At 37.6% G+C, this 14,488-nt stretch overlaps 2 protein-coding genes and 1 pseudogene across 2 annotated transcripts in view; 1 reads left to right on the top strand and 2 right to left on the bottom strand.

Annotated features, from left to right (window-relative positions):
- Nucleotides 1-6: 6 nt before the first annotated feature.
- Nucleotides 7-7,453, bottom strand: LOC107859049 (pentatricopeptide repeat-containing protein At2g01860). Its single transcript, XM_016703928.2, has 2 exons — nucleotides 5,707-7,453; nucleotides 7-139 (listed from the first exon to the last, which is right to left on the bottom strand). The coding sequence occupies exons 1-2, from the start codon at nucleotides 7,161-7,163 to the stop codon at nucleotides 130-132; spliced, it is 1,467 nt and encodes a 488-aa protein (XP_016559414.1). The 5' UTR covers nucleotides 7,164-7,453; the 3' UTR covers nucleotides 7-129.
- A 466-nt stretch (nucleotides 7,454-7,919) lies between these two features.
- Nucleotides 7,920-10,049, bottom strand: LOC107859054 (annotated as a pseudogene).
- Nucleotides 10,050-11,311: 1,262 nt separating this feature from the next.
- LOC107859048 overlaps nucleotides 11,312-14,488 on the top strand; it is an 11,471-nt gene continuing 8,294 nt past the window's right edge. The window contains exons 1-6 of the mRNA XM_016703927.2: nucleotides 11,312-11,450; nucleotides 11,728-11,815; nucleotides 12,368-12,585; nucleotides 12,845-13,270; nucleotides 13,383-13,513; nucleotides 13,596-14,488. Coding sequence (XP_016559413.2) covers nucleotides 11,448-11,450; nucleotides 11,728-11,815; nucleotides 12,368-12,585; nucleotides 12,845-13,270; nucleotides 13,383-13,513; nucleotides 13,596-14,488 — 1,759 coding nt within the window. The 5' untranslated portion in view covers nucleotides 11,312-11,447. The remainder of the gene's footprint in view (nucleotides 11,451-11,727; nucleotides 11,816-12,367; nucleotides 12,586-12,844; nucleotides 13,271-13,382; nucleotides 13,514-13,595) is intronic.

Below are 14,488 nucleotides of genomic sequence, written 5' to 3'. Positions count from 1 at the left end.
TTGAAGGTGGCAGAAGGTCATGGCTCTGATTGTTTTGATAACGTGTTTTCACCCGAGATGCGAAATCCAGCAACGGAGAAGCAAATGAAGGAGGTTCTTGGTATAGCTGTGCGATGCATTCCTTCTGTATCAGAGGGGCCTGGTATCAAGACTATATATGAGGACCTTTCATCTATATAGTTTTTACTCATTTTGGAACTATATGTTTTGTTGTTTTTTTGGGTACACAATCTGTATGTTTGCACAAACACTTCAACACAAGTTCAAGATTATTTCAAGAACACCAGTAAAGTTTTAACACCTTCAACACAAGTTCAATATGAACTATCAAAGAAATATGTTATTTTAAAGAAACAAGATGAAGTAGAAGTAGAGCCAAATCCTCCGATTTCACGGAGTGTCCTTAAAGAATTAATTCCCCTCAAGTACCCAAGGTTGCGGAATTTTTCCTCCCAGGATAAAATGACTTACAATCAGAACGTAGCGGTACCTCAAACCTTCTGATTCTTCGAACACACTCAACGGCGGATGATCACAAAGAGTTTTTAGAAGTAGAAGAGTGTTTTTTTCCGTCTGAAAATTTTCATGCTACCTCAGGAAAACTTTAGGTATTTATAGTCATCAAGTGCCCCTTCGAAAAGGAAGCAATAGTTCATGGAAATGTGCATCACTTTGGAACAGTCATGTCTGTCCATGCCGAAACAGTGTGTCTTTTCTGAATAGTCACATCCGAACCGAACAGTCACCCCCTTTCCGAAACAGTGTGTCATTTCCTCGAAGGATTACATCCCTTTCGAGTTACGTTTCTGCATTTCTGCATGCATGTTCATGGAGAATTTTTTTTTTGTTGGATTTCCAGATTTAAAAAAAAAATTCACTTGGTTTTTTCAAGTTTCAAATCAACTTTGTCTAAAAAATTAGCCTCATCGATTATTTTCATTTTCATTTTCCGAAGCCGAAGCCGAAGCCGAAGCCGAGCCGAGCGAGCGACGCCGCCGCCGCGAGGCGCCTCTTGGTTCTTGCCTCCCTATCCACTTGAAGGAGTCTTTGTTAATAAAAACACAATAAAGTTGTTTTCTCTCACCAATGTGGGAGAAGTATACTTTCCTTTAGTGAGTACACTTTCCTTTTAAGTGTGTGCTCACTTCCCTCCAAGAATTCCCTCCATTTTTCATTCACACATCCTATTGAACCCAACAATCCCCCACACGAATGGGGAATGGCTACCCTTTATAAAATCTTACGGACAAGTATGCGATCAGCAAGCAAAGACTGATTGCATCTGGATAAGTGGGTTTCCCTTTGAACTTTTCGTAGTGAACATGCATCGAATGTACTCGGTCAATCGGTAGATTTGATATCTTTGAACCGTCGAGCTTTAATGTACACCTAGACAACATATGTCACACAACCAGTCTTTTACTGTTTATGGTTCTCACGGTTTTGTTCGTTTCAGCCATGAACACGTCCTAGTTTAATGAGAGCTTAGAGAATAGGCTTTTATTAACGTTCTCCTTGAAACGGCTTCCACTTCACCCTCACATAGGTGATTTCTGAACGTTCAATCCTATAGATTAAACTATTTGGTCAAATCTGTCAAATTTAAATAATCATTAAAAGGCTTCACCCCATAAGCCTTATTCTTGTTTACTAAACATTGTCTACATCATGAGAATGGGTTGGGTATATTGACAATGTTGAACATGTCAGTCACAACTTTATTTGATTTCCTTGAACCTAGCTCTTGGGATCTCCAGTCTGCTAGGTAGAGTTATCGCCATGCTGACTTGTCCTAGGCCGTAAACCCATTCCCTTGGATGTTCTCTCAACTCTATCTCTAGTTAGGCCTTTTGTAAGTGGATCCGACACATTATTCTTTGACTTCACATAGTCAATACTGATAATTCCACTAGAGAGAAGTTCACTAACGGTATTATGTCTCCATCTTATATGACGAGATTTACCATTATACATCATGTTCCCTGCCCTACCTATCGCCACTTGGGTATCACAGTGTATACATACTGGTGCCAATGGTTTGGGCCAATAAGGAATATCTTCCAAGAAATTTCGAAGCCATTCAGCTTCTTCACCGACTTTATCTAATGCGATAAATTCAAATTTCATTATAGAGCAAGCAATACATGTCTTTTTGGACGATTTCCGAGAGACTACTACATCTAAAGTAAATACATATCCACTCGTGGATTTTACTTCATTCGATCCGGTGATCCAATTTGCATCACTATATCCTTCAATTACCGTTGGATATTTATTATAATGATAAGCATAGTCTTGAGTGTATGTAAGATACCCCAAAACCCTTTTCATCGCCATCCAATAAGTTTTATTGGGATTACTCGTGTACCAACTCAAATTACTAATAACACATGTTATGTCTGGCCGTGTACAATTCATGATATACATTAAACATCCCAACACTCTTGCGTAGTCCAACTGTAAGTCACTTTCACCTTCATTCTTTTGAAGTGCAAAGCTCACGTCCAATGGAGTCTTGGTAATATCGAATTTCACATACTTGAATTTGTCAAGTACCTTTTCAATATAATGAGACTGTGACAATGCCAACCTGTGTGGAGTCTTATGGATTCTTATTCCTAAGATCACATCCGCAACTCCAAGGTTTTTCATATCAAACTTGCTCTCAAGCATTCGTTTTGTAGCATTTATGTCAAAAATGTCTGTACTGATAATCAACATATCATCCACATACAAACAAACAATGACCTTGTGATTTGGAGTGTCTTTAATGTAAACACACTTATCACATTGATTTATCTTAAACTTGTTTGTCAACATGGTTTGGTCAAACTTTGCATGCCACTGTTTAGGTGTTTGTTTTAGTCCATAAAGTGACTTAACAAGTTTGCACATGTTCTTTTCTTTACCAGGAACCACAAAACCCTCAGGTTCTTGTCAAGCTTTCTTCCGCTTCTTTGAGTTGTTGGAGTCGTCTTCTACAATGTTAGCTCCACTCATTGCAGAATTTTCTTTCGACCTCCTCTCTGCGGCTTTGTTGTATTCCTCAATGCGCAACCTCACAATGAGATCTTCGACTGTCATTTCCTTTCGTTTGTGTTTCAAATAATTCTTGAAGTCCTTCCACAAAGGTGATAACTTCTCTATTATTGTAGCAACTGAAATGCCTCGTTCACAATCAAACTTACAATAAAGTTCATGTGATCATTAAGAACATTTTTTTAAATGTTCAAAATAAGGTAATCACTAAATTCATACTTTCAGAAAGAAGATCGTGGATGATGACTTGCAATTCCCGTACTTAAGATACGACATTCTTACTGTCAATCATTTTGTATTCAAGGAACCTTGAAACGTAGAACTTTTTAGTTCCAGCATCCTCAGTCATATATTTCTTTTCGAGCGCATTCCACAACTTTTTTGATGTCTTCATTCCACTGTAAACGTTATATAAATCATCTTAGAGGCCACTTAGTATATAATTCCTACATAGGAAATCATAATGTTTCCATGCCTCTACTACAACGAACCGCTCCTTGTCCGAAGTTTCTTCGGACAATTCTGGAGCATCTTCAAATATAAATCTTTGAAGACACAAGGTTGTCAGATAGAATAGCATCTTCTGTTGCCACCATTTAAAATCTATTCCAGAAAATTTTTCGAGTTTTTCCGCTAGTGTCATAGCGGGTGGCGCAGTTGTGCGACTAGTTGCTGCAACATTCGTTGCTGCTACACTTGTCCCACTATCAGTTTCATGACCATCAGCAGTCATCTTTCCTGTCACAAAAAGACAGTCAACTTTAGTATATCAAAATACTAATTACAAGTTTGTAGCAACTTTAAACACTACTTGTTTCTAGTTTAACGATGAAGTTTTTATGTCTTCCAATCGTTAACCGAATGACCTTTAACTTGTGATGAAGTTTTTATTTCTTCAAATCACTTGTTAAGTTCAAACAGAGTAGAAAGCATAAAGTTTTAATCTCCAGAATCCAAACAATACAGATTACGTGATTAATTCCTTAAGATTGTTGTTTTTTTGGGTACAGAATCTATATGTTTGCACAAACACTTCAACACAAGTTCAAGATTATTTCAAGAATACTAATGAAGTTTTAACACCTTCAACACAAGTTCAATATGAACTATCAAATAAGTATGTTATTTTAAGAAAACAAGATGAAGTAGAAGTAGAGCCAAGTCCTCCGATTTCACGGAGTGTCCTTAAGAAATTAATTCCCCTCAAGTACACGAGGTTGCGGAATTTTTCCTCCCAGGATAAGATGGCTCACAATCAGAACGTAGCGGTACCTCAAACCTTCTGATTCTTCGAGCACACTCAACAACAATGATCACAAAGAGTTTTTAGAAGTAGAAGAGTGTTTTTTCAGTCTAAAAATTTTCGTGCTACCTAAGGAAAAAGTTCAGGTATTTATAGCCATCAAGTGCCCCTTTGGAAAGGAAGCAATGGTTCATGGAAAGGTGCATCACTTCAGAATAGTCATGTCTTTCCATTCCAAAACAGTGTGTCTTTTCTGCATGCATGTTCAAATCAACTTTGTCTAAAAAATTAATCTCATCGATTGATCATTTGCCAAATCCAAATCCGAAGCCGAGCGAGCCACGACGACGGCGCGAGACACCTCTTGGTTCTTTGCCTCATTATCCATTTGAAGGAGTGTTTCTTAATAAAAACACAATAAAGTTGTTTTCTCCCACCAATAAGGGAGAAGTATACTTTCTTTTAGTGAGTACACTTTCCTTGTAACTGTGTGCTCACTTCCCTCTAAGAATTCCCTCCATTTTCCATTCACACATCCTATTGAACCCAACATGTTTTGCTCTACTTTGGGAATCAAATAGCTTGTTGACTTCCCTTTTGAGTAGTAAAATCAGAACTCTTAGTGTGTGAATGGGGCTAGTTTTATTGACCATTGTTTGTAGTAAATTGGAGCATTTTTAATGTGTAAACAAACTTTTCTCCCTTTCGGCCTATAAGCTCCCAGTGTTTGATAGTTTCTTTGGAGTAAATACTCTTTGGCAGACTATTCAGAAGAAAAGGGCCACGTATGTTTGATCTTAATTGTCAGCAAGACAATGCATTAAACGTAGTATCATGCGAGGGAGAAAGTATTGATTCTCCCGAGAGGTCACAATTGCTGTGTATATTTGTTGTTGCTACTATGGGGTCTGGAAGCACAAGGAGATTTTACTCGTAGGTGTCAATTTTGGGAGGAGGGTTATGTCTGTGGACTTTAATAGTAATCAATCCATGGAGCTTTTAGCCTAATAGGGTTCATGTTACATCAATTCAAGTATGCTCAATCCGTTCAATTGAGACCTCATAATGCAATCACATTCTTTGGTCCTAAAACCATAATAAAGACGACAAGCATCCCCATATTCACCTTGAATTGGTCAAAATATGAGGTCGCACGCCTTTTTCATTGTTGGTCAACTAAGGAGGGGATAGATGTTTTCTGGAATTTCAATTACAACATAATTATACAGACGCCTAAGGTGGAAAAGGAAAGGTTTCAAGAACCTATGGATGCTACTAGTTACAATGCGTTTAACTATGCAAGTGAGGAGAGGGGTGGATAATGGACCGAATTTAAACAACATGAACTCTAAATTACATGCAAATACATCAAAAGATGCAACAAATTTTATTGTTGCAACTTCAACAATGTATTTTCATCAAACCTGAATCCAGCCATCTCTGCCTCCTTGCAAATATCCTTGCACTTAGCCACCCTTCCAGAAGCCATATAAATTTTGATCAAGCTGCAGTATATGTCAAAATTTGGACTGAAACCTGCTTCCTTAAGTTTAGAGAAATAGCGTACAGCCCTTGGGAGATCGTTCAAAGCAACAAAGAGCTTAATCACCACACGATAAGCTGGAAGATCAAAAAGGCAATTTGAAGCCTCCATTTCCCATAGCATGGCTAATGCCTCTCTATATTTGTTCGCTGAATAACGACAGTGAATCATAGTAGTATACATAACTACACTTGGATTACCACCCGATTCCCTGAACCAATCATATAGCCCCTCCACGATCTCAAATCTTCTGAGCCTAATGCAAATCTTCATGATAGCTGTACAGTCTTGTGGTGTCAAATTCAGATCATCTCTCACGGAAAGCTCCTCTAACAACACCAAGACAAGTGTGCTTTTATCAGGATCCTTACCAAGCTCCAAGATTAGCTTAGCATACACCGCAGTATCAAGCACTCTGTTAGATTCCTTAGCCATTGAAAGAAGCTTCAAAGCAAGCTTCAGGCGTCCTCCTTTAATACAACCCCTTAACATTGCTTCATACACACTCCGACTAGCCAAGCCAGTGAACTTGTCCAAATCAAATGGCACTTTTAACTCATTTGATCCCGCCAGAACTTCAATGGTAGACGCAAGAATATGATCATCTGGGAAAAGATGGGGTTGTTTCTTCACCCAGCAGAATGTTTCCAGAGCTCTCCCTGGAAGTCCCAAGTAACCCAACTCTCGGACTGTCAATGACAATGATCCTTTCTGAAGAAAAGGACTCCATTTACTTAGAACCTTTGATACATTTTCCTCCGTTGGAAGGCCTTGAATTTCTCTGGCCAAACCAATCAAGAAAGTGGGATTCTTGTACACTTGCTTCGATATAGATTCCCTTGAACGATTCTTGAATCTTTTCGGTGTAGGAAGTCCTAAAGGCCGAATCTTGTAAGGAAGGGGCAAAGGTAAAGGCCTCTCTCTATCCAATTTTCCAGGCTTCTGAGGGATCCTCCCTTTAAAAAGAGACGAAATCGCTTCCATCTCATCCGATTCCCATAGAATTCCATCCGAAGAATCCACACTTACAACTCCCTCATCATCATCATCAGTTAAAATATCAAGATTTGGTTTCTGAGTCATTTCTTCTTCATCCTCGTACAAGACCTTTTTGAAGGTATTGTCCACTTCAGGTGGGAGCTTGGGTCGTCGAGGATTTCTGTGGTTAGCTTTGTTACTTGATACAGCCATGAAAACAACTCTTCTTCCAAAACTTGAAGGTGTTGAAGACGCAGCTGTACTGGCAGTTAGACTAGCACGGGAGATAGAATATGTGGATAAAGACCAAGGAAAGGACTCATTGGTGGTCGAGAACATGCAACAATTCCAGCTGAGCATTTGGTCGAACACTGGGTGGGCACCGGACTAGTAGAAACTTTGAGCAATGCTAAGGGGATTTAGTAGATTTTGTTGTTTTGTTGAATTCTGTTACAGGAGGGAACAAAAAGGAGGGAGTTCAGTTTTTATTTTTTCCAATTTAAACATAATTTGACTGAATTGTTGTTTTACATCATTTTATAATATATGATGTTGTTCAATATGATATCACTATCAAATTGTTTAGTGAATGTAGTTCATGAATAAACTATTGATTTAGTTTTTGGTTACCTTTAGTCTACTCAAGAGACAAATAGATAAATTTTATTACGTCTTCTATAAAATATATATGCGGTTTTATTAGGCCCCATTTGGCCATGAAAATTACTTTTTTCCGGAGTTAAGAATTGGAGTTGAAGATGAAGTTGGAGTTGTATTTGACCATGAATATAAATTAAAGTTGTTTTTATAATTTTGTGAGAAAAGTAGGATTGAAAAAAGTGAAAATAAGTAATTCCAAATAATTTTTTGAAATTGGAGTTTTTCATGGTCAAACGCAACGTGTTTTCACTTTTTTCACTAAAGTGAAATAATTTTTCAAAAAATAAAAGCAGAAGATTTCTATGGTCAAACGGTTACTAAGTTTTGTTTCAATTGAACATCTTGTTCTAGTGTGCATATCAAAAACAACTTGCACAAACTGAAATAAGTTAAGTGCATGATATTAAACGCATCTTAAAGAGAAAAATAAATCAATTAAAGCGTGTCATCTGTTTCAACCATTCAAATAAAAAGAATGTCATATAAATTTCTATAGGATGGAAGGAGGATACATTTTGCTACAATTTTAGGTGGACATTCAATTTGATATTTAAGGAAAGAAAAAACTCGATTGCAATGACTTTCATCTTTAATCAAAGTGAACGTTCACAAGATGATGAATCGAATCATCACTAATCAGATGAAAGTTCAGATGGTCATGCAACTAAATTACTAAAAATCCTCTCTTACATTTTAACTTATATCATTGTGAACATATTGAAGATTATTCTCTTCTTTTTTGGCCAAATATCATTCTCCTAGAAGATTTGCCTATCCTATTTTCCATCAAATAAGCAACACAATCATCTACAAGTTGTCCATTTCTCTTCCTATCTCCAAACAAACTGCTCATCTTTCTTGCATTGGTTCTCAAGGACTCACCCTCTTCACTCACCACAGCAAACTTCACAGATTCAGACACTGAATCACTAGTAAAAGATCCATCTTTTTCATTTCTTGGTATCTCTACACCAACCCCCTTCTGTTGCAACAACCTAGTATTCAAACCTTGATCATTCAGCACTGGGAACATAATCAAGACTCGCCCGAAACATAGCGCCTCTATGACTGAATTCCATCCACAATGAGTCAAGAATCCGCCTACTGACGAATGGCTTAGTATCTTTGTCTGTGGTACCCATCCTTTGTATATTATGCCTTTGTTTTTGACTCTCTCATCGTATCCATCAGGGAGTTGAATCTGTAAGTCTTCTTGTTTTTGTCTTGGCTGATTCCTAATCACCCAAAAGAATGGTAGCCAACATTTTTCTAACCCCAGAGCTAGCTCATTCAGCTCCTTTTGACTAATTGTTGCTTCAGTTCCAAGTGCAGCATAGACTACAGATTCTTGATTTTGCTTATCTAGCCAATTCTTGATACTAAGCCATGATGCATCATTGCTGTCCAGACTTTCATCTTTTACTACAGATGGAGGAAGAACACCGATGGATATTACGGGTCTCTGATAAAGCTCAGAAACCAAGTTGAACCACCCTGGTTTGAACTCAACACAATTTCTGAACAACACAACATCACTTCCACCTATTGAAGCACCAAATCGCGCTCCATCAGAGGTGCCGGATTCAGCTGGTGGTGCTTCGAGATTCTTTTTAATCTCGTGCTGTCAATATTTGACTTCTGATTCGAAAGGAATCCATTTTGGGACAACTGTATAGTCCTCAGGGATTGACCTTTCATCATTCAACAAAGCCCAAGGAGGTCCATAAAAGGCCATAGTTGCAGCAGTAAAGAGACTAAAGAACGCACACGAGACACCTAAATCATGTGCACGTTTAGGTAGCCAGTGAGACGCGTAGTCATAGACAATCCAATCTGGTTTTGAGTTGGATGAATTTTCAAGAAAGCTGGTTAGTGGTGTTTCGAGCAAATCGAAAGCAATCTTCAAGAACTGAGCTTTTTGGTAAGGTATGTCCATGGAGGATTCAGCACCATGTGGCAAGTTATCTACTTTAGGTAGGGGAAAGCTCACAATATGCAACAAGGGAGCAAGATCAGAGGGAACTTTACTTACTACTCTCTTGTAGTAGAGATGAAGGTGACTTTGTGGCCCCTTTGAGCTAAGCACTTGGATAAATGGAAAAGGGTATGATATGGCCCATGTATAGCCATGGGAACATCACTACATGAAGAGCAAATAACCTGTTAATTTATCATAGTTTTATAAAGCATATACCATCAACATGAGTTGGGATGGAGTGACAAGTACTCCTTCATCTTTAACCCAAGGGTCTTGGGTTCGGTCGGTTGCGGAGATAAGCCTGTTTCTTCAAAAGCTTATCCCCAAAAAGTGAGAGTTGAGTTAATCCCTGGTCTATTAGGTAAGGAGCTCAAACCTTCAACCAAGTGCACGAGTACTTCTTACAGCATGAGTGCCAATAGATAATATTGTACCAATTTTAGAAATTCGCTTGGACAACTTTGACTTTAAGGATTTGCTTCATCATTAACTAAAGAAGAGATGAACTCTAGACATGAAATCGTGCCTCTTAGGAAGGGCTTTACCTCTAATATGAGATTTTCTTAGGTGAATTCAGATTCAGTCAGGATACGAACATCGGATGGAATCCAAAAAAAAAGTGCTATAGCCTATAAAGCATAGTGTCAAGATCCTATCATTACATATAAGAAATAAGGTGGCACTGCCGTGCTTTGATTTGCTATACACTACTCTGATGCTAGCTAAGCCAAAAGTTAATGTATTTTAATACACAAAATATTTTTTTTTTTTCAGATTGATTATTCCTCAAAGAAATGAGAATAACCAACTTGTCATTTTTTTTCAAGATCGTCAAAAAAAAATGTTGGCCCCATTAGCCATTAAACATTACAGAATGGACTAACATGAGAATGATACAAAGTTATTTTACAAGAGTCTTGGAATACTGCATTTGATTATAGTCAACAACGACAACAACATTTTAATTCCAAATTACTTGTAGTCGGCTATATGAGTCGGCTATATGAATTATTACTGATCATGTTTCTCCCTATTTTATAGTCATATTATAAGTCAGTTTTGTCCGACTTCTTGATCCAACTATTTGGTGCATTTTTCTATGGTTATTATCGTTCTTCAAATTGAAATTAAATCCCTGCGTGACAAAAGTGCAATTCAAACCAAGCGTGACACTAACATCATGGACCAAAAATATTCATAAAATAATATAATATAGGCAATCGATCACCAGAACCTTGATGTTAAATAATGGTAAAATGGCATTTTTAATCCTTGTGTTATTACCATATTTCTGTTTTAGTCCCATAATATTCCACCAAGCACAAGATGGGGACAATCAATATATATGTGTTCCAGACTAGAACATTGCTCTACCACTGAATGATAGAAAACGTTCAACTACCTACTAACCGTTTATTCTAATCCTCGACCTTCATGCACTCCTATCTATAATCATGTTTGCCTGAACAAAATAATATGCTTAGGTATAATTGGTAGGTTAAAAATCAACGTATACGTATCCCAGACTAGAACTCTACTCTACCACTGGAAAGATAAAAAACATTCAACCACTTACTAACCGTCTATCCTAATCCTCGACCTCCAGACTCTCCAGTCTAAAATCATGTTTGCATGAATAAAATAACATGCTAAGGTATATTTGGTGACAAATTAGGAAGAAGGAATTGAACTTTGTTTAAATTAAAGTTGTATCATGAAAAGTTGTTGAATAATTTCTTTAACCTGTGCAAAGGCCGGTTTGAAACTTTGTAGTTACAGATTTGTATTTGTCCTATATATCTATATAGCCTTTGTTAAAAACGACAGAAGATTCAATTTGATTCGATGTTAGTCTATTAGCCAATAGCAAGATATATACTATGTCTTCCACTCTTTATAGTTAGTATTATATAGTATAGACTTCATAACCTCTCTAAATTAAAACCATTAATTAGTACGTCTTGCATCTTCTCTCGATTGATTACTACTACTGATCAGTCGTCACAATGGTAAGTCTTGTTAACACATATATATATATGGTGCTCTATTTTTCAAAAACAAAAAAATTATGATTTTTAGGCTTGAAGGAAGAACTATATATTCTTTTGTTGTAGCTGGTAAAAAGATGTACGTATAAATTTTGGCCAAATTTGTAACCATATACTTAGAACAATAACTTTTACTCATTAACATAATAGCATTCATGTTCACTATAACTTTTACTCTTAAGTAATATGGTAAGTACTATTAATAACACATATCTTCCAATAATGGTGGCGTTTTCAGGGATTAAATGGAAGTGTAAAAGAGAGTGCTTATTTCCCCATGAAGAATACTCGACGAGGAGGCTTTACCCCCACTTTCTTCATATTTGGTACCCAAAAAAAAATAAAATCAGTTGAATTACTTTTTATTACATCTTTAATTTCAATTTGTTTGCTTTAATTTTCATTTTAGTCCATTTTAAAAGAGTGTCTATTATTTTTTTAAGCAATTCTTTAATTCTAGCTTTACATGCAGCGTGTTTACGACCACATGATTAAAGAACATTCTAGTACATTCTGCATATTCTTAGTTTAAGATCACAAAATTTAAAAGTCTTTTTAACTCTTTTAAAATCGTGTCAAATCAAAATCAGAAAATTTAGTTTTTTGAAATCATGGATGGAGAGAATTTGTAGAGAACTTCTCTATTGCTTTTTATTTAGTTTAATATGAGCAATTGTCCGGACCAACACTTGGATATTCTTACTTCCAGTGTTTCAAAATTTTCACCAGAATACTATTGGATTTGTGAATATTTGTACATAATTTTTCCTCACAAACCAATTATACCAGAAAACAATTTTCTAGAATAACTCTTTCGGTGCCATTATGTCAAATTCATCTTATTTGGATATTAAATTTTTTTGGAAAATTGATTGCAGGAATGATGTTGTTGGATAACATAGGATTTGTAGCAAATATGATGAGTTTTGTTGTATATTTTTCATCAGTGATGCATTTTGACATAACTGGTGCTGCAACTAATACAACAAACTATTTGGGTACTGCTTTCTTGCTCACTATTCTTGGAGGTTTCATTTCAGATGCCTACATGACTCGTCTCAACACTGCCTTATTCTTTGGCATCCTCCAACTATTGGTAAATTTAGTTATCCCCTTTTGTCATTTCATGAGCATTTATCGGAAACAACCCCTCTACCTTGTAAAGATAGAGGTGAGGTCTGCGTACATCCTACCCTGTGGGATTATTAGGAGGTTGATATATCTGCAGTATCAGTTGCATAGAATGCAACTAATACTACAAAGGTAGGGGTAAGATATGCATACATCCTATCCTACCCTCTTCAGACCCGTGATTATACTCGGTATGCCGTTGTAATTGCCTTGTTATTTCATAGGGGTACTTACTATTGATAATCCAATCCCACTTCCAAAAACTTCAACCACAACCCTGTGGAGAATCAACTTGCGTGCATGGAGGAAAAGCACTGCTGCTATACACTTCAGTATACTTAACGGCATTGGGAGCAGGCGGAATTCGGGGCTGTATTCCAGCATTGGGTGCTGATCAATTCGAACAGAATGACTCGAAAAAAAACAGCAAGAACATTTCCAGCTTCTTCAACTGGTTCTTGTTAAGCATCACTATTGGAGCATCAATTGGAGTTACTGTCGTGGTTTGGGTCAGTACAAATGTTGGATGGGATAAAGGGTTCATTATTTCCATTGTATGCTGTTTTGCTGGCCTTTGTTTTGTTTCCATGGGCAAGCCTTTTTATAGAGTGAGAGTCCCTGGTGAAAGTCCATTGCTAAGGGTTTTACAGGTGAGAACATACTACAGTTTCAGTTTATGTGTAGTTTCATTGCCTCGTTAATCAGTATCAATCATCTTTTTTCTTACATGCAAGGAGTGGCTTAAGCTGTGCACTTTTGCAGGTTTTGGTAGCAGCAGCTCGAAATTGGTCTGTGCAACTACCAACTGATAAGCATCAATTATATGAGATACGGGAACCGAACTCTGTTTCTCTTTTACAGGAACATCGTCTTCCACATACCGAACAATTCAGGCAAGCTTTTCATGTACAATGCATGAACATAAGTTCCTCATGTTCATGTTGATCTTATGTTGTCCGTGTTAATCATGAACAGAGTACTAGACAAAGCTGCAGTTCAATTAGAGGGCACCAACAAGCAAGGAAAATGGAGACTTTGTACTGTTACTCAAGTGGAGGAAGTGAAAATCCTTACCAGGATGATGCCGATTCTCTTGAGTACAACCATCATGAATACATGTTTGGCACAGCTACAAACAATCTCAGTACAAGAAGGGACTCTAATGGACCCTAGCCTTGGCAAGTTTGACGTACCTTCTGCTTCGATTCCAGTCATTCCTCTTGTATTCATGTCTCTTCTCATTCCCATCTATGAATTCCTCTTTGTCCCCGTAATGAGGATGTTCACAGGCCACCCCACTGGGATAACACACCTCCAGAGGGTCGGTGTAGGGCTTGTCCTCTCAGCTATCTCTATGGCCATTGCTGGAGCCGTGGAGGTGAAGAGGAAGAATGAGTTCAACCACCATAACCATCGTACGAGCCTTTTCTGGCTCTCCTTTCATTATGCAATCTTTGGGATAGCAGACATGTTCACACTTGTTGGGCTGATGGAGTTCTTCTACAGTGAGGCTCCAGCTGGGATGAGATCTCTCTCGACGTCTTTCTCATTTTTGTCACTCTCCATCGGCTACTATTTAAGCTCAGCTTTTGTTGAGCTTATCAACTCAATCACTTCAAAGTTCACTTCAAACAAGCAAGGATGGCTTCAAGGGAGAGACATGAACAAGAACCACGTCGAGCTTTTCTACTGGTTCCTAGCAATCCTCAGCTTGCTCAACTTTGGTAACTACGTCTTTTGGGCCAACTGGTACAAGTACAAGAAGGATGGTCCTGTTGATAAACAGAAACTTCTCCACCCAGATTTCTCTGTAACAATGAGTATGACCTCGCAACAGGCCATCTCTACAAGTGATGGTGAAAGAAAAA

The sequence above is a fragment of the Capsicum annuum genome, unplaced genomic scaffold (assembly GCF_002878395.1).
Source record: "Capsicum annuum cultivar UCD-10X-F1 unplaced genomic scaffold, UCD10Xv1.1 ctg3710, whole genome shotgun sequence".
Taxonomy (NCBI): Eukaryota; Viridiplantae; Streptophyta; class Magnoliopsida; order Solanales; family Solanaceae; genus Capsicum; species Capsicum annuum.
Note: the sequence above shows the minus strand (reverse complement) of the source record. Positions and strands in the feature narration are given on the sequence as shown.